The 25541-nt window shown below is 36.3% G+C and overlaps 1 protein-coding gene across 1 annotated transcript in view; it reads right to left on the bottom strand.

Annotated features, from left to right (window-relative positions):
• Positions 1 to 17976, bottom strand: part of PKHD1 (PKHD1 ciliary IPT domain containing fibrocystin/polyductin) — a 276749-nt gene extending 258773 nt beyond the window's left edge. The window contains exons 1-10 of the mRNA XM_088149932.1: positions 17925 to 17976; positions 17298 to 17375; positions 16300 to 16423; positions 13027 to 13126; positions 11481 to 11538; positions 9434 to 9512; positions 8553 to 8627; positions 5449 to 5513; positions 4993 to 5032; positions 779 to 849 (exon numbers count right to left, since the gene is read on the bottom strand). Coding sequence (XP_088006058.1) covers positions 779 to 849; positions 4993 to 5032; positions 5449 to 5513; positions 8553 to 8627; positions 9434 to 9512; positions 11481 to 11538; positions 13027 to 13126; positions 16300 to 16423; positions 17298 to 17375; positions 17925 to 17976 — 742 coding nt within the window. The remainder of the gene's footprint in view (positions 1 to 778; positions 850 to 4992; positions 5033 to 5448; positions 5514 to 8552; positions 8628 to 9433; positions 9513 to 11480; positions 11539 to 13026; positions 13127 to 16299; positions 16424 to 17297; positions 17376 to 17924) is intronic.
• Between the last annotated feature and the right edge of the window lie 7565 nt (positions 17977 to 25541).

Here is a 25541-nt window from a genome sequence, read left to right as displayed (position 1 = left end):
TCTGGGGTTAGGCTGAACAATTCCAAGATTAAGTTCTCCAACAGATACAAATGATCCTATGGGTGGTACATGTTCTCTTCTTCTTTGTTGACACTCTCAGGCTAGAGAGCAATAGGTGTTAATTTGCCTGGACCTCACATTAGAAGCTTCAAACCTTTCCCCCTAAGGTGGATGGTGTTGATCTATAATGTTCCATGACATTGGTTATATTCACTACTGATCACTAGGAGGTCTTGTATGACCATTTTCCGGAACTTGTCAGGCATAGGCAACCCTTGTATGTTAGGTCTTATACATTGTATGTTCAACCCTTTACTGAGATTGGAACTCCCAGGCCTTGTGCTTTGATGACTATAATGCAGTATGTTTAGCTTTTAAAGCTATCTTGCAGAGCAGATAGGTGTTAATTTGTCTGGGCCTCAGCTCTCTAGTCTGAGAGAGCAAACAGAAAAAAGGAAGGTGTATCATTCATTGGATCTACAGATGTTGCTTCCTTCAAGCTGCTAACAGGATAATAGTCATTAATGTGCAAGACCCGGGAGTTCAACTCTCAGTAAAGGGTTGAACATAACAACATATAAAGACCTAACATACAGGGGCTGTCTATGCCTGACAAATTTCAACAGGAACAAAATTGGTTGTATAATGCTTCCTAGTAGTGAGTAATGAATAGAAGCACTGAAATATACGAGTCATTTATTAAACTTGTTTTTACATGCCTTCCATGATCTTTTTAAATGAAACACTGCAAATGTTACACCAAGATAGAGCACAGCACCTGAGAATGTCTGGTACAAGAAAAGTTCCTGTTTAGCACTGATAAGCCAAGCATCTTTGTGTACTATTGACCTGCAATACCAAAGCAAAAAAAAATAATAATAATCAGAAATGCTTTAATGGGAGGAAGGTAAAATTGAGACACATAGATTATAAGAGGAAAGAGAAACTGTAACTTTCTAATGAAACACTGAGAAATCAATGTTTAAATAAAGAATTCACTAAAAATCTAGTATATTCGGACATACTGGATATTTAGGTAGAGTCTGAGAGCCTGAACTATTGTGATTTTTTCTTTTCCCCATTCCATTTTCTTTTCTGGAGGAGTCTGAGTTCATTCTGTTTTTAAAATTCCTTATAAAATTGACTTCTATCACTTAAGGAACCTAACCCTGAAGGTATCTCTGAGGCTGCTAAGGACTGCACTGTTAAGCCGGCACATGTTTCAACTGTACATTTTGCCAAGGAGATGCTATAGGTAAATCGTATTCAGAATACAATCTCACATTCAAAGAATCAAAGGTTTCAAGATTGGAAACAAATATCCCTCAAATTAATTAACTAAGATTTCATAGAGGTTGTATACTTGCTATCCAAAGAAGCCCCCAAAAGGCAAAATTATTTAAAAAAAATGTCCCAGAAGAATAAAGATGTTAAAATGAAAGCCCAGTGGTACAGCTGAGAATCTGGTAAATTAAAATTGCCTTTATAAGGCAACCTCAGTTTAGCCAAAGGTATTCAAGGGGTTTTGGCCTGTCATAAACTTTTTCTCAGTAATTTGCCCATCTGTAAAGGAATTATCTGATAAGAATTAAGCACCGGAATCTCTCTTAAAAGGTTAAATATTCTCAATGCAATATTCATTTTGATTCCTTTAATCTTGCTCCAGGGACTTAATGGAAGTTTTTGCCGTTGAGTGATATCTACCAACATTATATCTATACATTTAGACACAATTTAGATTTAATCCCACACATTATGATATAATTTGAGAAAAATATAAACACACATGGTTTATTGAGTCTGTACAAATTATACTGTAAATCTTAATTTCTTGCAAAAGTCTATAGGTAATATAGATCCCAAAGGCAGCAAATTAGACCTTTTCCAATTGCTAGTGCAACCAAAGTCTAAATCATGTTGCTGTAGAACCTCTGGAAGTTTGGTAGTTACCTATATAATTATATCATTGGCATATAAAAACTATTTACTTTCAATATATTTGTTATCTTTTTATATATAATTTTTATTAATAGTTTTTACTTGAATAAAAGGCAAATATAGAAATATATAAAGAAACAAAAGAGAAAAAGAGAAAAGAAAAAGTGCAAAAAACAGTGCAGTTAAAGAAAGAAAAAGGAAAAAGATAAAGGAGTCACTTCCCACCTTTGTTTACAGCAGTTATAAACAAATTCATTATCCCTCCTCTCTCCTTAACATTACAATAATCCCTTCAGCCCCTTATTCAATCCTTTTTCAATCCTGAAATCCAGAAATCACCATTTTACTTTTTTCCATTTTCAGCAAAAAGTCCATAAAAGGTTTCCAGTCTTTTATAAAAGTACTTATTGTTTTATCCCTGACCAAACAGGTCTGTTTTGCCATCTCTGCTAATTCTGCCATCTTCACAATCCATTTCTCCATTGGGGGTATTTCAATACTTCTCCATCTTCGTGCATATAGTAATCTTGCTGCAGTTATCATATATAAAATCAATCTTCCATAAGTCTTTTCTAATTGACTATCCATAAGTCTCGATAAGAAAAGTTCTGGTTTCATCTCAATATTAGTCTTCAAAAATTTTTGTATCATCATATATATTTGTTTCCTTTTTTTTCTTTTTCACAAGTCCACCATGAATGGTAAAATGTCTCTTCATGTTTTTCACATTTCTAACATTGACTAGAAGTAACTTTATGCATCTTAGATAATTTAGCTGGTGTCATATACCAATGGTACATCATTTTATTAAAAAGCTCTTTTAAATTATAACATAAGGTGAATGTCAATCCTTTTAAATATATTCAGTATCAAGTGCTACCTCAACTTTAATATCTTGAGACTGTCTAATGAAGGAAGTTAAGTGTTCAAGAACCAAATTAAAGGTTAAGGGGCATCTTTGTCAGGTGCCATTATATAGTTTATTGATCTAGCCACAGGGTAAAAATATCAAAATGTAATTCAATGAAAAAAACATGGTGGAATCCCTTATCTTCTTAAAGCACATTCTATACATTCAATCTGAGCCATATTAAAGGCCTTTTCACCATTCAACAAGATTACAATAGCCAGTTCTAAATTATCTGCCATGATGTCCAAAATACGAATCCCCAAATGGATATTATCAGATACTTGTTCTTCTTTTATAAATCCAGACTGAGATGGGTGAATTATCAACAGTATTAGTTTCTGTAGTCTCCTGGCTAGGGATGCAGAGTTAATATTTTAGCATCCACGTTAAGCAAAATAGTGATTTATAACTTGCACATCTGCTGAGGTGTTTCTCAGGCTTTAATATTACTATAATATAGGCCTCATAAAACCATGGAGGGAATATAGAAGGATTAAATGATTGACAGCATTGCTTCTTGGTTTCATTTTCTGTTATCAATTTGTTCTGTAAATTTTGTGAATGACATTGCCTTACTCTTCAGTCTTTTCTAGATTGCTGGGTAATCTAAAGTAGTTGTTAACAAATTACTCCATCATCTCTTTCATTGTTGAGTCTTATCTACTTCTGTCCCCAATAGAAGTACAGTACCAATTCTTTTCTTTCCTTCCATTTGCAGGTGATAAGCCAACTGCAAAAAGAACTTGGCTTGTTGTCATTTTTGAAACTTTTGTTTAACAAAGTTCAGCTTCTGAGAATTTCATTTACATTCATTAAATCTAGTTGGTTATGAATCATGTTACTACTTTATTCTAGATCCAAAATGGGTTGTGCCTCGTGTCCTAAATGCATCCGTTTATTCAGCAGCATATCCTTTTTGTTTTTGCATGGCTTTCTTTCCATTTGATGCCAGAGAGATAAGCAGTCCTGCAATAAATGCTTTGTGGAGTCCTTGGGGTTCTCTGAGTTTGATACTTTTCTTGCAAACGTTTTGTTACCCGGCTAGGTAACATCTCCAGCGCACAGTTCAACCCTGAGCTACATATATTCTCTTCTAATAAATGCTTTGCTAGAGTCCCATACTATAGATCAGTGGTTCTTAAACCATTTGACCCAACTACCCCTTTTCCCAGTCTCAAATAATATAATGCCCCTCCCTCCCCCCCCCCAAAAAACCAAAAACCAGTCTGTTGTTTTACGCAGCAGCAGTCCCAAACTGGGTCTTCAAAATACAAACAAGCAATTACAAATTGCTCCATTACTCTCCGATATACCTAAATTACCCCCATGGGGGTAATTATCCCCAGTTTAAGAACCATTGTTATAGATAAAGAAACATCAGGAGTTAAACTAATTTGGAAGAAGCTGTTTATTTCCTGTTGACACTTCAATTTGATATCTTCTTGTAATAGTAATAGTTCATCTCTTTGGTCTGGAGATTTCTTTGTTTAGTCTTACAATTGTTGCATTATGATTAGCATAAGTAAGAGTTACAACTTCCATATCTATTGGATAAATTAACAGTAACCTAACAATCAGCACCTGTCTATCCTCAAGACACTGTGAACTGAAGAGTAACAAGAAACTTTTTTTTCTCTCTATAGGATATTTATGTCTCGATATGTCCAAAAGAGAAAACAATGACCATTTCTCAAATATCTGAAGTAAAGCTTTTAGCTCAAAGTGACTGAGTTGCCTCCTTTATTTTATGAGGCATATAGTTAAAGCAATGTTATATCCAAGCTGTTAAAGTAAACTGTGAGAGTTTGGGCATAAATCACTCAACATTCATCTATTTATATGAAAAACTTCTTCCATGGCAATGGAGCAAAGTAAATAGAGGCAACTGCCTAGGCAGCCTTCAAAACTGGAACTGAGCCTGGACTAAATAAGCCAGGAAGAAATCAGGAACATTTCTAAGCTTAAGTCCTAGCTCCAAACACAAAAAAAATTTAATGGTGCAGACTGTTCTGTTCATTTTTGGATCCAACTCTTTTAAAGCACCCACAATGTGCACAGGTCTTTAGAAATTATGTATACAAAAATGTAAAAATACATTTAAAATTATAACATTAAGCAAATGAAGGAACTTCTCTTTTACTTACTTTCCCTTGTTATACACTGAAAAGCTAACATTGTGTGACCCTGTAAGAAAAAAAAAAGAATAAAAAGCTGAATGTAGAATTTATGAATGCTGTATTTTAGATCTTTTGCTTTTCAAATGTCTTCACTTTTCATCAGTAAAAGAAACTACCTTCAGAATTCTGACTAGAACATTAAACCCATTAACTGAATTATTTCTACACTGTTGTGCCTTGACATTTTTTTCCCTGGGAAAATGATATTTCTGGTCTCCATAGCTTTCACAAGGCTTTCATTTACTATTTTATGTCTGCTACTTATGGTTTGTCACACTGGCTAGGAGTGTCCACTGGAAATAAAGATAACAGGAAGAGTAAGAAAGAAAAGCTAGTTGACTCCTTGCAAAGAAGGCCAACGTATACATTTTTATATTATTGAATGAATACAGAGTAATATATTATTTTCTCATTTCTACTAACCAATATAGTTGCCTTCCACTTGACACTCTACAGTTCCCAGGCCATGATCTAGTTGAATAGGATATCTAAACAAAGCAAAAGAAAATGCTTTTGATAAGGTAAAAATGTCTTGTTCAAATCAAGAGAAATAATGTTCATTACAGAAATTTCTATGAAGAGGCAATGATACTTGAATTGCTGGATACTGACTTCAGGAGTTCATTGAACATGCAAGCACTGAAATAATGTTAAATGCTTTTAATGTTTCTGATCTTAGGTTAGGACAAACTATATGAATTACTGTAATTTGCAAACAAGAAACATAATGATCATTGTTTTGCTAGAAGAGAGTAATGGCATGCATCTGTGTGGGCCAGCATTCAGGAGTTTGTACCCATCCTTAGATGAGCATGCACATGTACACATAACCCCCAAATAGACAACACTAGTAGTTTAAGTTCAGTATGTGAACATGAGGGGCTCCACTTCTGACTTAGCCAAAGGATCATATTTTTTTCAGTTCTAACTCTAGGTTTGGGTAGATATTTGGGTAGATATTTGCAGAAGAAAGATATTTACAGTCATCTTTTCACATGTTCTGGAACTTGCATAGTCAGAATGCAGATCCTGCAGAGAGATGTTTCTAGGGCATGAACTAAATACATAGCACTGTACAGTATTTGTTTCCAACATATAATGTCCTTTTCTATAGTTCACATATGGAAGCTACTATTGTCATGTGGTCTCAAGAGTTCAAGTTCCAATTCAATGTTGGAAATGTCTGAATAATGTAATTATGTTTAATTTCAGTACTCTGAGAGAAAAAGGTAGTATCTTCCTATCAACTGAACTTAGCCAACAGCCAACAAACAATGGTAACTTCTTTCTCTGATTTTTTTCCAACAGCATGCAACTTTATATATTTTATCACCTTCTATCTTATATATTATCTTGCTAAGCTAAAAAGCCCCACATATTGTACCCATTCTTTATAAGAAAGTACTTCCATTTTGCTTCCCATTTCTGCATCTACAATATAATTTTGAGATTATAACAGCAGAAACCAAAACCGGTCACAATAGTCAGCATGTGATTGTATCATAGGTTTGTATCAAAGCATTTTGATATTGCATACGTAAAAAAGGAGAGGAGGATAATTGGTTAATTAATTAGATATCATCAGGTCAGGCTCAACTTCTGGTGACCACATGGACAAATATTTGCCATCTTGACCCATCTCTAATAATAATCCATCACTCTTCCAAGGACATCATTCATCTTATCTGTTGCCTTCTACTTCTCTATACCAAAGACAGAATTTTGTTTCTAGTCTATCATCTACTCTTCAGAGTTTGTGAACTATTGCTTTCTGATCATCCCTTGAGGGAGTAGTCAGACTTCATTTGTCCCAGACTGTTTTTTCTTACAGAGTAATTTTTCTTAGTAATCACCTCCAGGTCCATGATTTGAAGTTGTCTTTTTTCTCCTGTTCTTTCTCACTTTCTCAGAATAGTTAAACCAATTATCTTTCAGTGTACAGCTTTGTCTAGCTTTCACAGCTGCACATTGAAAGATAATTGCCTTAACTATTCTGATTTTTGTTGCCATAGCAATATCTTTACTTTTTAAAAATGTTTATTGAGTTATTTATTATAATTATTTATATTTTGCCTTCAGGATAAAAATAATCCCAAGGTGGCATACAGGTAATTGTCCCTTATAATAATAATGATGATAATGACAATAGATATTATTTTAAAACAAGGAAAGACATTTCTAGAATCTTCCCATGGAACAGTTGATGGTAATGGTCCTGGGAAATGAGGATAAGTTCAGCTCAGCAAATTTTGGGGATGGGGTTTGCCTGCCTTCACTTCTCCCACCCAGCAACCTCATCTGAAGCAACCTAATAGAAATCTAAATCACTTGAGACCCCTGGGAATTGAGAAATTTATCAGGAAAGGATACAAAGAGCAGCAGATAGGACCTTCAGGAGCTTGTTAGAGCCCAGCTGAGACTGTAAAGAGCTTATCTACTGTGCATCTAATTCAAGATACACTTTCTAGTTGTACACACTGCGGTTTGTTTTAAAGAAACCCTTTAACAATTGAAATGAAAACTGAATTTTTATGTGGGGCTCAATTTATACCTAAATGTTAATGTATGGATTGCACTTAAAGACCTGAAAGTGGCCCTATAGAGAGCTGGCCTAAAAGGTGTTTCTTTTTTGTTTGTAACCAGATGCACAGCACAGCTCTTGCTGATGAAGGTGATGACAGACATTTTTTTCAACAATGAAATGTTATTCATTTATTTTAGCTTCATGAACTGTGCCAGTTGGTTTGATTGGCTCTCAGTGTAACAGCAATTTAAAAAAAGATAATTGCACCAAGGTCTTTCTGCCCTCCCCCATCCCCTGTTGCCCAGTATCTGTACTGGCATTAACACTGGGACAATGCCCCTAATAAAGCATACCAATTTTTGAATCCCAACCTTGATCTTCTACCTGGGAAAGGAGGGAAGAATCACTATCCATTAGATGGAAAAAGCTTTAAACCCATTAACTGAATTATTTCTACATTGTTGTGCCAGAAGATAGTAAAGAGCAAGCTAAGGTTAATACTTAACCTGTTTTCTTTTCCTGTAAAAATGTCAATGTCCAGCCTCAGAACTTCTAAACAATGACTTATTAAAACACAAGACAGCTTCATTGGTTTCCTGTTTCCAAACAAAGGTCTTTTCATGAACTAACAGCAGGAGAGGGTTTGAAAACAGACTCAACATAGGTCTCATTGTCTCTGAATCCTTACGCAATGAAGTCTCACTGACCAATACTGTAATTGTCAGAACTGATTTCATAACTCAAGATTGTTTCCATCACCATCTTAAATCTAGAAATTAACTTTCATCAACACTTAGCAGTCCAGTCCAGTGTAGAAGGTGACCTCAGTGAATTCTGCAGGACTTACTTTCAGGTGAATGAATGCAGCCTAAAGCTTTTAATGCAGTTCTATGACTAATTTAAATTGACTCAGATATCCTACACCAATACAAGACTTGTCTGGTAAACTCCTAAACAACATGAAGAGAATATAGTGTGAAAGGAATGATGATTTATAACTTACATGCTATGAGTCTGCTGACTGGCAAGAGAACATATAGTTATCCACCCATCTTTTTCTGCCTCAAGGATTACAGGCCTAGTGGTAAAGGGACACAGTTAGTGCAAGCCAGGAAAACATGCCCCAAAATCCTAGCTTTCTTACTGTTACAAATTAAAGTTCAACCTGTATTATGTATCTTTTTCTTCTCAGTAACAATGCAAACAAGCAGAAAACAATACCCTAATCAAGGACCTACCAAGGAGAAAACCACACTCCCACCAACACTGGCAGGGCAAGCTACTGTATTTAAACAGGGAGCAAACCCCACACTCACTAGCACTGGTGATGTTACCTAGTCAGGTAGTGAAACGTCTGCAAGGAAACAACCAAGATCAGAGAGCACCAAGGGCTCCCCTGTTCAACCCTGAGCTACATATATTCTCTTCTATTGGAACTTGGTTATCTCTTTCCTTTTGTCTTACGCTCAGGCACATTTCTCTCCTCTTAATTCTTCACAAAATATAGTAAGAGGTTTACGGGAAAAAATGGAATGCCCCTTCATTTACTATCTATCTATGCACTCTAGGAGCAAATTGAATATTATGTCATTATGTCTATCACCAACAAGAGAAAATCATTTGCTCATAAACCATTTGTTTGAATCCCATCCAGGCAATTGTGTGATCTAAACAGATTAGCAAGACAGTCTTTCCGATCCCATCTTGCACAGCCACATCTCACCACCCTAAGATCACATCTACTGTATCCAGCTTCCAAATACATAGGAATGCACTGGACAGAAACAATAGTTCTATAGCATCTCTATATCCCTATTAACTGAATCTCCAAAATACAGGAAAATACTTCTGCGCATGGTAACTCAAAGAAACAACACCATTTACCCATCAATAAAGTCCATGTTGAAATTGTAGGTTTCATAGTCTTGGGCTAGAATCAGACCATAAATTTGTATTACATTTCCTATTGAGAAAAAAAAGAGCAGAAATTAGAATGTGTCACTTCAAAAACCAAATGGAATCTATATGAAGAGTGAAAATAGGAGAGTGGTGCATTGGTTTCCTTGGTGCAAATTCAAACCATAAAAATATCCTTTGTAAGAAATACAGCTCAGAATAAAACATGTTTTCATATGTATTTAAAAAATTTCATTCAGATATAGGCATAAATGAACCTCAAGGTATTACATTCCTCCTCTTCTTTATTGGCTTATGATAAACTATATTTCCTTTAAAGTCCTACATACATGGTATCACATACAGGACTGCTTTCTCTAGCTAGAAGTGACACACCTGATATGCACATCCTGGGAAAAACTGTTGGTGGTCGCCCAACCTTGCAAATTAGGAGGTTCTGTCCAGAAAGCCTTCCGCTGGAGATTAGATTTGCCCCCACATAAAGGGTTTTTTGAGAGATGATAAAAATGGTGTTCTTCCAGATCATTTGATGGGTGGATGCTGTCATGAAGTTTGATTGCATGTTACCTTCAGTTGTTTTTAGGATTAATTTTATTATGATAGATAGATAGATAGATAGATAGATAGATAGATAGATAGATAGATAGATAGATAGATAGACAGACAGACAGACAGACAGACAGACAGACAGACAGACAGACAGACAGACAGATAGATAGATAGATAGATAGATAGATAGATAGATAGATACAGAATTCTTCAAGAAGTTCTTGATTCCTGGTGCCTGGGTGTCCACAGAGCCAAGATGAGAAAGGCAAACAATGACATGTGTGGCGATGTCATCATGAAATTGCGATGTATGTTAGTAACTGCTAACTTACACAATATATAATTGCACACATGTTGTTTGTTATGCATTTTGTTGTCTTTGTGGCTTCATGGACATGTCCATGTAGTTTTCTTGTCAACAATATGGAAGTGGAATATTCTTCCTCCTGAAGTGAGGCTTACTCCTTCCCTGCTATTGTTTAGAAGTCCCTCAAGACCTGGTTATGTCATCAGGCCTGGGGGGTCTTTGGGAACTGGAGACATTCTTAGATGGCTCCACTATGATTGATATTCTCTTTCTCCATGGGGTTTGTATATTTTAAAATTTTAAATTTTTTTGATGATGTTGTATTTTAATAATCACTTTTTTATCTTTTATAATGATTGTTTTTATCTATTTGTTATTTTATTTAATTGTTGTATGCCGCCCAGAGTCACTTTGTGTGAGATGGGTGGCTATATAAATGTGATATATAAATAATAAATAAATAAATAAGTAAATAAGTGGTTTGTTACTTCTGGGATGTTATGTGAACTTCACAGTTTAGTTGTGGGGTTTTTGGGGGACTCTCATCCAAACACCGAGATTTTTTTCAAGATCAGGTCTCCTCGGTGCTGCCAGCTGCTGTGGTACCCACACATTTTGAAAGATCTGAATTTTTTTCCCCTTGAATTTAAGATCAATTTAAGCTTCAGAATGTAAAATTAGTTACTGTTGAATTCATTAAAATACATTAAAATGTCTTTGGATAGTCTGCCATTTCTTTTGTTTGCTTTAAACATTCATTTTGTTCTCTTAAAAGCATTTTGTGAGATATCATTATGAAAGAACATACTTAAAGCATTGCAGAATGTAAAATATACCGGCATCTTTCAGGAAAACTATGAATACACAGGTTCCAGCAATGTCTTCCACCTCCTGATCTTCAGCCCTAATTTTCCAGCAATATGAGTGAGGTGCTATATTTTCTCTTTGAGAGCTTGGCCTATTTGCTCAGCTGCATTTGGAGCATTTGACAAATTAGCAACTTCCGCATAAGTCCCAGTGGGTTCCCCCCACCCTCCCCCATGGGCTGAAGAAATGCAGTCAGGAATCTTTTCTTGCCAACTACTAATTTGTTCAAAGATGCTGACTTATTAGGGTGCTGTTTATGTTAGCATTTCAGTTTCAAAGGCATTTCTTTACCTGGGACTCCATATGAGGGGTTCACATGAAACACCACAGGTGTCTCTGCAACGGAGAACTATTAAGAGAAGAATACATTTTACATTTGATTATTCTTAAAAATTGAATGCTTCGTTCAGTTTCAGTGGGCTCCTAGCCCCTAAACTGAGTGTCTTCATTCCAATAAAATTAGTTTAACATAACAATGGGCTCCTAATTATACCCCAGCAAAACAGTGGGAATGCTGATACTTGCTGTTCGTTATGCATGTTTCTTTTCTGTCACTAAGTATTTGCAAACTTGTAGGTCAATTACAGTGCAATCTAGCATGGTACTATCCACTTTTCTGAATTTTATTGGGTATTTTTTTCTCCTTAAAACTGCTCATAAATAATACACTTATATTAGAGAAAAGTTCCAAAATATGCAAAAATTTAGTGCTGATTTTAAAAAGCAGCAACATGGAAAAAAATTATATATATATATATGTATGTGTATATATATATATATATATATATACACACACACACACACACACACACACACACAGTATATATAAAGTGAAATGCACGTAACATTGGAAAAATTAGATGGGTCCACCTGTTCTTAGATATATATAACGTAGTTTTCAAGATCAGGCAATGATATCTCTATTACAGCAACATTAAAGAACATATCCACAGAAACCCCATCTGGAGACCTTTCAGATTCAACTTTCTTAGGCTTGATTTTCAGGGAGCCTATATAATTTTCAATGAACTTCCAAGAGAACCACCATCCTTTACAGACCATGCATCTCCTGCTAAGAAGGAGACAGAATATTCTTCATGTCATGCTGATCGTCAGAAAAGGGAGATCAGCCTTTCAAAACACTCTCTGGACATTTTTTATACTGTCAGGGAAAAGAAAGCAGTAAAATGGAACACCTGATAGAGGCTTTCCCCAAATCGGTCACAGCCAGCGGCTATCTACGTTGTCACAACTATTACAGAGAGAATTATTTTTTCATGTCTATAGGTCCCAGGTCCCCAAAACAAAGAGCAGCAATCTCTGTTTTATTCACTTGGTATATGTTCCATTCATACCTCTCCAAGGGTTGGCCCAATCTTTTTAAGCTAGCTGAACTGCAGAACAGCATCTTACCTTTAATATGCAATCTGTTAAAAGATGGCTTCATCACGCACAATAAAAGTTAGATTGTACTTGTACGTTATTCAGCATGTTAAAAGTTCTGATTAATTGAAGGATTTCTTGCATTTCTATTTTGCTTTTGCATATACCTTGAACCACTCATGTCTTAATATTATCTAGTTCCATTATCTAGTTACAGTGACAGAAATCCCATTTAGATGAATGCTCTTTCAGAACTATATCACAAGTGCAGGAAAAGAACTTCAACTTAACTTGGCAGAATGATACCCCATGAGAACATATAGCAAAGATAACCATGAATATTTAAATTCTTCTTGGTATAAAAGTAATAATAACACCAACATTGTATTAACAACCCATGAGCCATTGGCCCTGGTCACTGGATTATTACTACTTAAGCTATTTTATTATATACCTGGAATGTACAGTTCTCTTCATGTAATTCATCTATGTTGCTGATACTCTGTCCATTCAAACTCAGCTGGAGATGGTAAAGCCCTTCCCGCGGAGAAGATCTTCAAGTGGAATAGTAAAAGCAGAGGAGAACAGACTGCTAATAAGGTAGATAAAGAGCTTCTCATTTTGCAATGTTCAATTAACTAGACATGAACAGGCTATGGTTTCCTCTACCTGATTTTCCCTACCATTCTTGCCCCCAAGCCTTCTGTAGTAGAAAATGAAAAGATATAGAAGAAGCTCCAGGATATAGAACAGCAGGTGGGAAAAGGAAATGAACAGCAAAACTGCATGGGAAGGAGAAGAACCAAGATAAGGCTGCCTCATCTCAGGAATTTGGCCAGGTATAGTCTAATCTATAAATATAACTGAACAGCCCTAAAACTGACTGATTTGTGTGCTGTAAAAAGAAAAAAGGAATAGTTATATTATTTTTTATTATGTGCCAGCTTAGAACTAAGGCTTTCCAAATATACATAATCACAAACAACCCCATCACTGCTACAGTTTAAGAGAACTGGCCAAGCTCTTGTGCTTAGAAGAGTTGCACCGCACTGAACAGGATCAGCTTTTCCTCACACAGAAAAATTTCACTTGCTACATTTCTGTTACCAATATGGCTCTTCCAGGAGAAAAAGCTCTAATAAAACAGAACAAAACAAAAATGGGCAAGGTGATGTTTTATTTGGCTGGTTTTGGTTTTCTGTTACCATAAGGATGGAGAGAAACAAACCCCAAACCCTCTATGGAACACAATTACAAACTGCCAGCAAAGTGCACTAGGTCAATGTTTTAAGTTAGTAATAATTATCCAGAAACCTAATCTTTACACTTAAATGTTTTTCTGTCTCTGTTCAGGTATGTGTTACACCCGTTAATCATTATTCATAGGTTTTTAAAATGCTGACTTCCTCCTTGGCTTATAGGTTAGAACACAGACTAAAACTATTTTCCTACTATTCATCAGTTTTCTAACAGAAGTAAATCACAAAGTCTGGGGAGCTATAGATCCTACTCAACAATACAGTATGACTTCTTAGTGCTACAACTAGTGTTGGCCCTATCTACCCAACTCCAGAAGTCTTGTACTACAGCTCCCCTAATACCCAACTAACAAAGCCACTGGATTGCCTTGCCTTGAAATACGATATAAAACAGGACAATTATTTCACCTTTACTTAAAAAATATTTATTTTATTTAAATATTTAAAAGTAATAAAGTAACAAAAACAGTACTTAAAATGAGTAATTCAGTTGAATAACCAGTGTTGAGACTTACATTAAGCTTTAAAAACAAATTTATCAGTTAATTCTCACAATAGGACTTACTCCTTGTCTTGTGTGACTAGTGAATTGAAAGAGAATTGAAAACGCAAGATATCAAAGATAAAAATGAATTTAAAAAGCAAAGAAAACATTAATAATGTGACAATATAGAACAATCTTGTAGCCAAATGTCCTGTTAAGTGAATATCTTCATCCATACAATTCTAAAACAGGGACAGGCAACAGGATGCTGTCCAGTTCTTTTGGCCTACAATTCCTCCACTAGCTTGCCATTGACTCTTCAGGCTAGGATGATGGAAGATGAAGCCCATACACCCGGAGATGCCAGTTTATCTGGCCTTTCTGTTATTAGTCAGAACACTAGCTAAGATAGATGAAGGGACCTGACGCAAAGCAGCTTCCTATGTTTGCTAAATGCATAACATAATTCATTTTGTTGCAGGCATGACAAAATAATAATAATAATAACAATAATAACAACAACAACAGAAAAATAATGACAATGAATCATGCCCTTCATCCACACAGTGACACTGACAGACTCTACTTACCAAGGAGCACAGGTGGGTGTGGAATGTTGCAAGGAAACCAGACAGTTGAAGAAGAAAAAAAGGCATTGGAAGAATATCTGAAGGACAGTGAAGAAGATGCACTGAAGCTAGTACACCATGAAGGCTTACTGAATACTGAAGAGACCAAACTGGCCTGTAAGAAAGACCAAATGAAGAACAGAAAAGAGACATGGCAAGGCAAAGTATTACATGGCCAGTACACAACAAAACTAGCAGGCAATGTAGATAACAAGAAGACCAGGAAAGTTGAAGAAAGAAACAGAGGGGCTAATTCTGGCCTCACAAGACCAAGCCTTAAGAGCAAAAGCATATAAAGCCAGAATTGAGAAGACAGCAACAGACAGCAAATGCCGCCTCTGAAAAGAAGCTGAAGAAACAGTGGACCACCTAGTTAGCTGCTGCAAGAAGATCACACAGTCTGACTACAAACAACAGCAATGCAAAGTAGCAACAATGGTGCACTGGAATATCTGCAAGAAATACCATTGGCCTGCACGCAAGAGCTGGTGGGACCACAAAACATACAAAGTAAGAGAAAATGAAGAAGCGAAAGTGCTCTGAGACTTTGAAATTCAAACAGACAAGCATCTGCTATGCAACACCCCAGACTTAACAACTGTTGATAAGAAAGACAAAAAAGTCTGGATAGTGGACACTGCAATACCTGGAGACAGCAGAAGAGAAGAGAAAGAACTGGAGAAAATCACAAAATACAAAGACCTGCACATAGAAATAGAACAACTATGGCAAAAGAAAGCAAAGATACTACCAATAGTGATAGGCTCCTTAGGTGCAATCCCAAAACATCTGGAGCACCACTTGAACAACATCAGCACTGACAAAATCACCATCAGTCAATTGCAAAAGGCACCTGTACTTGGAACATCTTACATCCTGCAGATGATACCTTTAACACCATCAAACAACATCTGCCTATCCCAGGTCCTTGGGAAGGACTTGATAGGTGGATAAAAATGCCAAATCCAGTCTAAACATCTGGCTGACTCTGTGACCAACAATAATAGTAATAATAATAATAATAGCAATTTCTTTCACTGCATCAGAGTACTATTTCTTCCATTTAAATTGGGGCACTTGCGTAATACCTCTCTCTCATAAACTAGCATGATTGAATGTTACCTGTTTTGATGCCTGACAGCAACTCTCTGCTAAGACATACTGTACTTCTAAGGCAAGTAATGTTTCCCAGTCATGTTTCTGGTACATTTTTAAACTTGCTTGGATGGCCATTAAGTTTAAAGGAAACTCATAAAGTTCTGGATGGTCTACAAGAAATATCTTAACCATATGGTCACAGGCATGCAATATTATACTCTGCTTCTAGTAATTATCATGCAGAAAATATTCCTTACCTTGTTTGGCATTTTATTGTGGACAGGAAAACACTGACAGGCATAATGTCACACAGCACTGGAGGCAGCTCTGGATTCAATAATGCCACTTGGAGCTGTGACCAGTTGACCAAGTGAGAGAGACCTAAGGCGAGCAACAAACAAACAAATAAAACTGCAAAGGTTTTTGAAGTAGAGAAGATTGTGTAGGACGAATACTGATACTCCTTTTCATAAAATGTACAAGGTATTACAAGTATATCACAGACTATATTGCTGAGGCTTTCAACCCTTGAATAAGGAAACTTATATTAAGATATGCAATATGTTCCTTTCTCTTTTAGCTGTTTCCTCATTGTGTAACTTCTTTATGGCAACTTCTTGGTACCTGCTAGACAAGTTGCCCCTATTTTCCTTTAGTTTGCATAATTATAGAGCACATGGCTTGCTGTTTCTCAGGACCAGTATTTCTATTTACACACTAGGAATAGTACTTTGAAAACAAGAAGATTGTGCAGCCTGAGAACAAAAGATCTGTGATTTTGTTTTCATGTTTAGACACAAACTTCTCTAATCTTTTTTTATTGCAGGAATCTCAGCCAGTACAGCCAAGGATCCAGCACTTTCATAAAAATGACAAAAACAGTGTCATACTGTTGCAACCCAAACTCCGCCCATTTTGTATGTGCATGTGAGGTCACAAGATCCATACAAAAGAAGTGGAGTTTGTGATGCATCACTATAATGCTGTTTTCTTCATTTCCCTTCCTCCCTTGATCTTCGTTTGAGCACCTCTGTATCTTGGAGATTTTTAACATCAGTCTAGACAAGTGAAAAAGTAATGTTCCTCAACTGATTCTGAATAATCAACTCAGCATGAACAAAAATACTGGAAAAATCAGCTTCCTGTTTGGCAAAGAAATACTAGGCCAATTCTAAGATAATCTCACCCTACATTGTATGAAGGTGCTGTTTATCTAAAAAAATACCCAGCAGTTGGAACAGGTATACAAATGTACCATCGAAGTTTATTGTGATCCAGGTTCCACCACCAAGGCTGCCAGCTTTTGGTTCCATGATGAACTTTGCCAAGGTAACTAAAAACAAAGAAAACATCATCCATTATATAACGGCAGAGACAGACACTTTTCTGATGAACAGATTTATAGAGGTAGTCCTCGCTTAATGATGGTAATTGGGACAGGAATTTCCATTGCTAAGTGATATAGTTGTAAAGTGTGGCATCTTGTGATTGCATTGCCTAGTGACGGCAATCCTGGCAGTCCCTGTTTCTGTCATTAAGCGAGATTGCAGGTCATTAAGCGAGGACTTCCTTGGTTAGGCCGGGAGAGTAAGTAAGTAGCTGCTGTGGTGTAGCACAAGTGCAGTGGGGCTACAGGTGGCTGCCACCAGGCAGAGGTGGGTGCAGGGGGGCACCACAGCATGACATGAGCATTGTGGGGCTGGGGGTGGCTGCAATTACCATTTATTTCTTTTATATGTGCCTTGCTTTATTTTATTATTCACATCAAAGGAATCCATATTAGATTTGCCCTTGCTAGATAGGATCAAATAGACAGGCATAGTCCTGTAATGAATATGTTATCTAATGATGTTGCTTCATAATGTAGTTTCATAAAACTTACCTGCAAAAAAAAGCAGCAAAGCCTTGAAAAAGAATGACATTAAAAAATCCATCTTTATCCTCCTATCAATTTGAGACTTCCTGTAGAGATTGCTGCATCATAAATGATCAAAGCTCAGCAGTTTCTCCCACTTTTCCCTGCAAGAGAAGCACACTCTACGTTCCTTTATTCACATTAGATCCCTTTGCAGCATACAGGTAGATGCCCAGTAGACATTTTAACACCAAATCAGAATAGTAATATAAAACCAGAAAAAAATCTGTCAAAGAGACATTTCTTCTCATATCTTTGAATCAAAGGCATAGGAGGTAGATCTGAGAAGACACAGAGGCATTCAACTTCCGTGCAGGTATGTATGCTCATCATGCTATTCCCTTTTGGGATAAGCAACTTTGTGCAGAGCACAGAAAAGGAATATGAAATAGCGAGCCAAACAAATTAAAGGCTGAGTTAAGAAAAGGAAAAGGAAACACAGCTAAATCTAGTTTACACCAATGCTTTTCACTATACCTCTCCATATTTTTCTACCTGTGCAAACCACCTTTACTTCTACCACGCCATAGACAGCTTCACACATTGCCTTTAGTTCTTAAAACTTTTCACCCTCCCCTTCCATCCAACCTCAGCTCACATATTCCATCTATATGACCACACCACCTCAACATGCTGCTGTCACTGACTTTCATATTAAGTCCTCATTCATTCAGCACCCATTCATTCTTGACCCTATCTCTACTTGTTTTAGCACACAGATTTCCATTTGCATTGCATTCAACATACTTCTATGTGTCTCCTGACACACCTGACTCTCTCAGTTTCATAGAACAAAGGGGCAAAGGATATTCTTATATACAGCCATTTTTGCTTTCCTCACAATATATTACAGTTTCTCTTTTTACCAGCATTTTCATGTCTTCAAAAGCTTCCATTCACTTTCCCGTCTTTAGACATGCTAACATGCTAACAAACATGCTAACAAAATGCACAAATACATCTACTTGCTCTATCTTTTTTCCTTTTGACACTGACACATAACTTGCAGTCTTTCACTCCATTTTTTCTGTCAAATACAACAACCTTAGTCTTCAATACATCACTTTTCAACTCCATACTTCCCATTGTACCATAGAATCTATCTAACACTTACTGAAAATCATTTGGTTTCACAGTCAACCACACAGCATCATCTGCATACAAAATCACATGCATACTCATGTCTCAACCTTTAACAACACCACACAAATTCATTCATAAATAGAGTAAGCAACCAACCCTTTCCTTCAGTTCTTTATGTCAACTTTCTATTCATTCCATTTGGAAATTTTCTATTACTATTCTCTAATACTGTTTCCTACATGTCTCATACTTTCTCTTCCTGTGTTTGTTCTACTTTCTTTTTTCTTTCACTTCCTCCTTTTTCTTCCATATCCATTTTTCCTAAGTTCCAGTCTTGGCACTGCCAAATAACAGTCTGTCCAATGTTCAACATTTCCCATTACCCTTCTAACCTTCACTAATTCTCTCAATCTTTCACCATAAGCAATCAAATCAATCATGTCTTTAGATTTATATCTATTCCTCTGCCATGTGTACATATGAATAAACTTATGCTTAAACCCACATATTTAAAAAGAAGAAACCTTTTAAAATGAACACTTGCCAAAAGGTCTTCATTTCTGGGTCTGCAAATAACCCACTCACTTTTGGTATATTCTCTCATCTCATTACCACTCATCTATTGATGTCATCTAGACGAATAATTATTTCCCTTACATGATATGCAAGATGTTGCACAATTTTCCCAAAACTCATTCACTCAACAACATCAAACTATCTTCATTCAGATCTATTACATCCTTCCCCTTTCTCTTATTTTCATAGACAGACAATATAACTATTTTTTTTTTCCACTGGTAAAGTCATGTTCTTTACCATTTATTCTTCATATATTCCACATCTCAGTCTTCAATTGGCCATGGTCATCACAGATGGGCTCATAGATGTTGACCTCCACCACTAATCAGGGCTTCACTCAATTGAGGCTTTCACAGAGTATTTAAGATGTAACTAGGTTACCAATCCCACCTGTGCCACGCGCAGCATTCCACATTGATGGTAAGGATAGTACCAGTCACTTATGTCACGTTATGGCCAGTATGCCACAAACACAAATAGTTTTTCTTTCCCCTCAGGCAACGTCCCACCATTCTATGTCTCTCTAATCTAGAGCATAACATACAAGACAACACATAGTTGCTCTCATCCAACCAGCTAGAAGGTACATGCAGTGTACTGAGACAGACTCAGGATGCAGAGAAGTTTTGAATATAATTTAAAGCATCTCTCTTCCATAAGAAGATAATCTGAGATTTCAGGCAGATTTTCAGTTTCTGTTTGAACTAGTGGTGCTTATCTATAAAGGCATTAATAGCTTGGAGCCCTGCTGCCTAAATAAATTGTGATAGCTATATTAATCTGCCTACATACTGAGTCCATCTATTAATGTCATTTTCTGTGTCCCACCCTCAGAAACTAGGTGCTATGCACTCCAATAGTAAAACTCCCCCCACAAAGACTTAATAAAGTGGCTTATTAATTGTTATCCTTCTGGAAACAGCTACATTGGTTGATTTTAACAAAGCACTCTGTAGATTTAATGGATTTGTTTAATTTTACTGTCACCGTAAACAGGTCTGAAATCCAGTTCTATATGGCAATATACACATTTTGAGAGAGAGGGAGGAGGAAAGAGAATAGACAGATGATTTCTTGTCAGAAACCATCTAAACAGCTCTTCAGAACAAACAGAATTTGGATGTCCTTGAACATTTAATGGAAGCATCATTAAAAATAACTTTAAAATATATTGGGGTGAGAGGAACTGGAGTAGGTTTGAGAAATATTTTAGAATACAATGTTGCATAAGAGTTATTACATGAAAGTTAGCATGAACATGCTGAGCAAAAGAAATGAAGTAATTATTAAAGTTTTGGATGTTGTACTGTCAAGCAGTTAGAAAGAATGCAAATGTAAAATTACTGTCCAAACAAAAAAATGAACTGTCACTGCCATTGTGGACAGCATGTTACATCAAACCAGTTTTAAAATGGAATAGTGTGGGGGGGGGAGCTAAGATAGATAGATAGATAGATAGATAGATAGATAGATAGATAATAGATGATGAAGAGGGAGGGAGGGAGAGAGAGAGAGATTTCACATAAGGAAAAAAAATAACTGTACAAAAGTGTATAAAACTATGAATAGTTTGGAGAATGTGGATATTAGAACTTCTCCTCCCCTTTGTTTAATAGTACTAGAACTTGGGGGCAACCCAGTGAAACTGATTGGCATCCAGTTCAGGATAGGCAGAATGAGTACATAATCCATATATAAAATCCTTGTCACCAAGATGTGCTGATGGCCACAGACTCAGATAGTTTCACTATAGGATGAGACCAATTCATGGAGGATAGCTCTACGAATGCATATTTACCTATGTGGAACATGGAATTCGAGGTTTAGAGGTATTAGATACTAGGTAATAATAGGAGCCATGAGATTTTGCTTTGAAGATTTGCTGATGGCTTTCTGAAAGTAGTTTGTAATTGTGGTGGGAAATAGAGGGATCTTTGGCCTGATCCAGCAGGAGTTTTAATTGAACGCACCTAGAAATATAATTCCATAAAAAGGCATGTGTTAAGGGCCCCATTTCTTGGTTATATTAACATCTATAGTTATAATTTTTCTCAGCTGCTATATATATTCATTTTTTCTATTGTGTATGTACTTGGTTTTAACTGATTTTATGATTGTTCACTGCCCAGAGTTATTTGTTTGACATGGGCAGCCATAAAAAATAAATAAATAAATAAATAAATAAATAAATACATACATACATACATACATACATACATACATACATACATAAAACTAACTAGGGGTTTCTGAAATTAAGGATTGTTGTATAAGGCATAATGGCTAACTTCAAACATTAGACTACCCATAAATCATGGTTTAACTGCAGTGACTGAATTTATACAATAAAATAATCCAGAACAGAACAAACTATATTGCAGCTTACTAAAATATACAAAACTAGTTAGTTAATGCTTTATCATTTCTGTTGCACAATATAAATTGTTTTAACTCAAGACCCATTTAATTATATAGTTATTTGATGTATATCCCTCCTTTTTTACTCAAATTCAGCACATGATGCTGACTTTGCATTTGATCCTTCCCTATATATGTATGTCTTTCTTCGTGTTTCAGGAAAATGTCAGATAGGCATTTGCAATTGTGAAGACTCACTCTAACAAAGGTCAGTTTTACATTCATATTGCAAACTGATTTCAATTACTTTCAACTCATGCACTAAATGTATGGAATTTCAAGGATCATCATGTATTTCTTTAGACCAATTTATTATGTTACAAGATTTCCCAGCTACATAAATTACAGCACAGATGCCTTTGTGGTAAGCAACTAACAATGGTGTATACAGTTGGTATCCTGGTTACAAAAGGTGCACACTTTCTTTCGTATTGAATGAGACCGGTGGGTGAACAGCGTTATGAACTGAAGGAACATCTAGACATGCACCTCTAGTGCACTATAGATTGGAGACTCTCTTGTTCTTCCCCAGTCATTAATCTACAGTAAACAATTATTATCAACCTACTTATTTCAAAATTAAGAAATTTTGAAACCTACCGTGACAGCATTTGATTTTTCTCCTTTTTTCTGATCCAATATTCTGATTGTGGTAAATGGAAATTCAGAATTAATTGTTCAGCACCGTTCCTTTAAATTCTTAAAATTTCATTTTGTTCCATTCTCTTTTCTGACACTGAATCAAAGATAAGAGAAAGAAAAAAATCCACCCAAATATTACTTTCTTTTGAAAACTGGAATAAGTTACTCTGTAACCGTGACCATGCTGAATGCTTGTGATAGCAAAAATAAAAGGGGGAGAAAACCCGTTTTCCCTCAGGCCAAGCTTAATGATTAACATAAGCTACTTATTCTATTAAACAAACTTGCTCCAAGTCTTTTCAATAATCAGAGTGATAAGTAGCTTAGAATATTTCTGGTAAGGCAACAAGCATCTTATATGATGTTTTCAGTTTTTTAAAACGATTACATTTTAACCCACTTTTTTTACTTCCTATATATGATCATTAACAGACCTTTAAATATTAAACAGGTTAATTGAGAGAAAAATCTATAGCAGGGCATGCATCACTCGGATACGGTGACCTTTTAGCATATTTTGTTTTTGTTTTTAAGGTATAGGGTTTTCTTTTTCATTATTCGGAAATGATAACCAAAATGAAGTCAGTTTTAAATGCATAAAAACTAAAAGGATTATGCCCTGAAAATTTGGTAGATATTAAATATCTCTGCCAATTCAGTACTGTGTGAATACTGATGACCAGTAACTCAACCCAAGCAAGACACAGTTGCGGTCAATTCTGAAGCCCGCCGACTCCAGGACTGTACCAACTAAGACTCTCAGTGGAATTGTGCTCCCTCAGAAAGAGCACATTTGCAGCCTGGGTATCCTCTTGGACTCACGGCTCCTGCTAGGTGAGCAGATGAAAGCCATGGCCAGGAGACCCTTTGCCCAGCTCCAGTGGGTGCACCAGTTACAGCCTTAAAACAGGGTGGGCTAAGAATAATAATTCATGCTTGTCATCTCTCATCTAGATTATTGAAATTTTGTCTACATGGGGCTGTCTTTGATGACCATCCAGAGACGTCAGCTAGTTCAAACTGCAGCTACCCACATCATAGTACTGCTATATTACACCACTGCTGTGGGAGCTCATTGGCTATCAGTGTGCTCCCAAGTGCAATTCAAGATATCGGTGTCTACCTTTAAAGCCCTCTAAGCCTTGAGACCTGGGTATCTAAGAGTCCACTTTTGCAGATAGCTTCTGTTCATCTGACCTGGACAACCAAAGAGTGCCTACTAATGATCCCCATCTCTCAGGAGGTATGGCAGTAGGGGGCTGAGGACAGGCATTCGCTGTGACAGCTTCTCTCCTATGGAATAAGCTACCCCCCCCAAGGCAAGGATGGCCCCCAATCTCATGGCTTTCCAGAGGGTGGTAAAAACCTGGCTTTTCAAGAAGGCCTTCAGTGAGTAACTGTGAAGCCCCTGGCACCAATATTTGCCATAATGATCAAGAATCATTTGTACAGTCCGTTAAATTTATGAGTCATCTAAGACTGAGGGTGGTACTAAATTGCACAAAAAAATATTGGGGATTTTATTTTTGGTTCACTTCTTGTTTATTTGTTTGCCTTTTAGCATTTTTTTTAACAGGAAGCATATATAAAAATATCTTTTTTAAAATAATCATGATGCAACTGATGCCACTACATAATTGGTCTAATTTGTGGGATGAAGTGTCAAGAAACCTATAAGTAGACATAAAAGTATTCAGTAAATAATAGTATGATCAAAGCAATACTTTAAAAAAAAAGGCTGCTAGGGACTCTAATACTTAAGAATGGTGTTACTGCATTTCTCTAACAAGTTGCATGGTGCTACAAGGCAAATCATTATTAGATGCCAAGGCCAAAATGTTGCTCCCAGGGTTCTAGTTATATGATGATGTCACTGCATTTCATTAAAAGCCCTTATAGTACTAATCCGAATAAAAATACATGGGCAGTTCCAGAGAACAGATGAAATACGTCTGCATGCACAGATACTGTTTTGAAAGAAAACAAAACATTCTATTCCTGCCCCGAACAAGATTTCAAGCTTAGCTAAGGAAGATTTGGAACTTTCTGGGCACTGGGTGGCAGTGCTGAGCCACAATTGAGAAAATGTGACAATGTTCACAGTGTGTACATTGTGGGCAAACAAACTTGTGTGCAAACAGCTTAGAAAATGAGATTTTGTAAGCAACTAATTTCAGCATCAGGGCAAAGTATAGCCTTGGAATCCCCGTCTTTAATTATAGAATTAAATATATAGAACGACTGCATTATATAGATGAGGATGTAGTACTGAATTAAGATACATCCCTAGTTAGAATTTTGCAATGCATAAAGACTTTTAAACCCGCACGTGTGCCCTTGCCTATGTTTGTGTCCTTTCCGTGTAAATCACCCCTCTTCTCCAAGACTGCTAAATGAGTGTGTAATTTGCATGGAAAGATAATGACTTAGAAGGAACATTCTTATATGTTAGTCCCACTCTCAGTCCACGCTCCTCCCAAGCTGCAGATTTGAGAAGAGGCTAGGGGGAGCAGTTTTAAAGGATTAATAGCACGTCGTAATTTTGTAATTTTAATTGATTTTAACTGTTTTGTAAACCACCCAGAGTCATTCAGTGAGATGGGTGGTGACAAATTTGATAAATAAATAAATAAATGAATGAATGAATGAATAAATAAATAAATTCTAGGAGGGACCTTCAAAGCATGGGGCATAGAAATATACAGCAGTAATGGTGTCTAAGCATCACAAGCCATGTGTCACCACATGAAGTCTAACTGGAATTCAGTGGTAGGAACTAGGAGAAGGAAAGTGAACTCTATCAAGAAAAGAGGAAACAGAAATTTGGAAGAGTAGATGCTTCTGGACTGCACAGTTCAAAAT

The sequence above is a fragment of the Python bivittatus genome, unplaced genomic scaffold, assembly GCF_059951505.1.
Source record: "Python bivittatus isolate LINGU-HERP-01145 unplaced genomic scaffold, Pbiv_v1 ctg000020_np1212, whole genome shotgun sequence".
NCBI lineage: Eukaryota > Metazoa > Chordata > Lepidosauria > Squamata > Pythonidae > Python > Python bivittatus.
The sequence above is the reverse complement of the archived record's forward strand: the minus strand, read 5'-3'. Positions and strand labels throughout refer to the sequence as shown.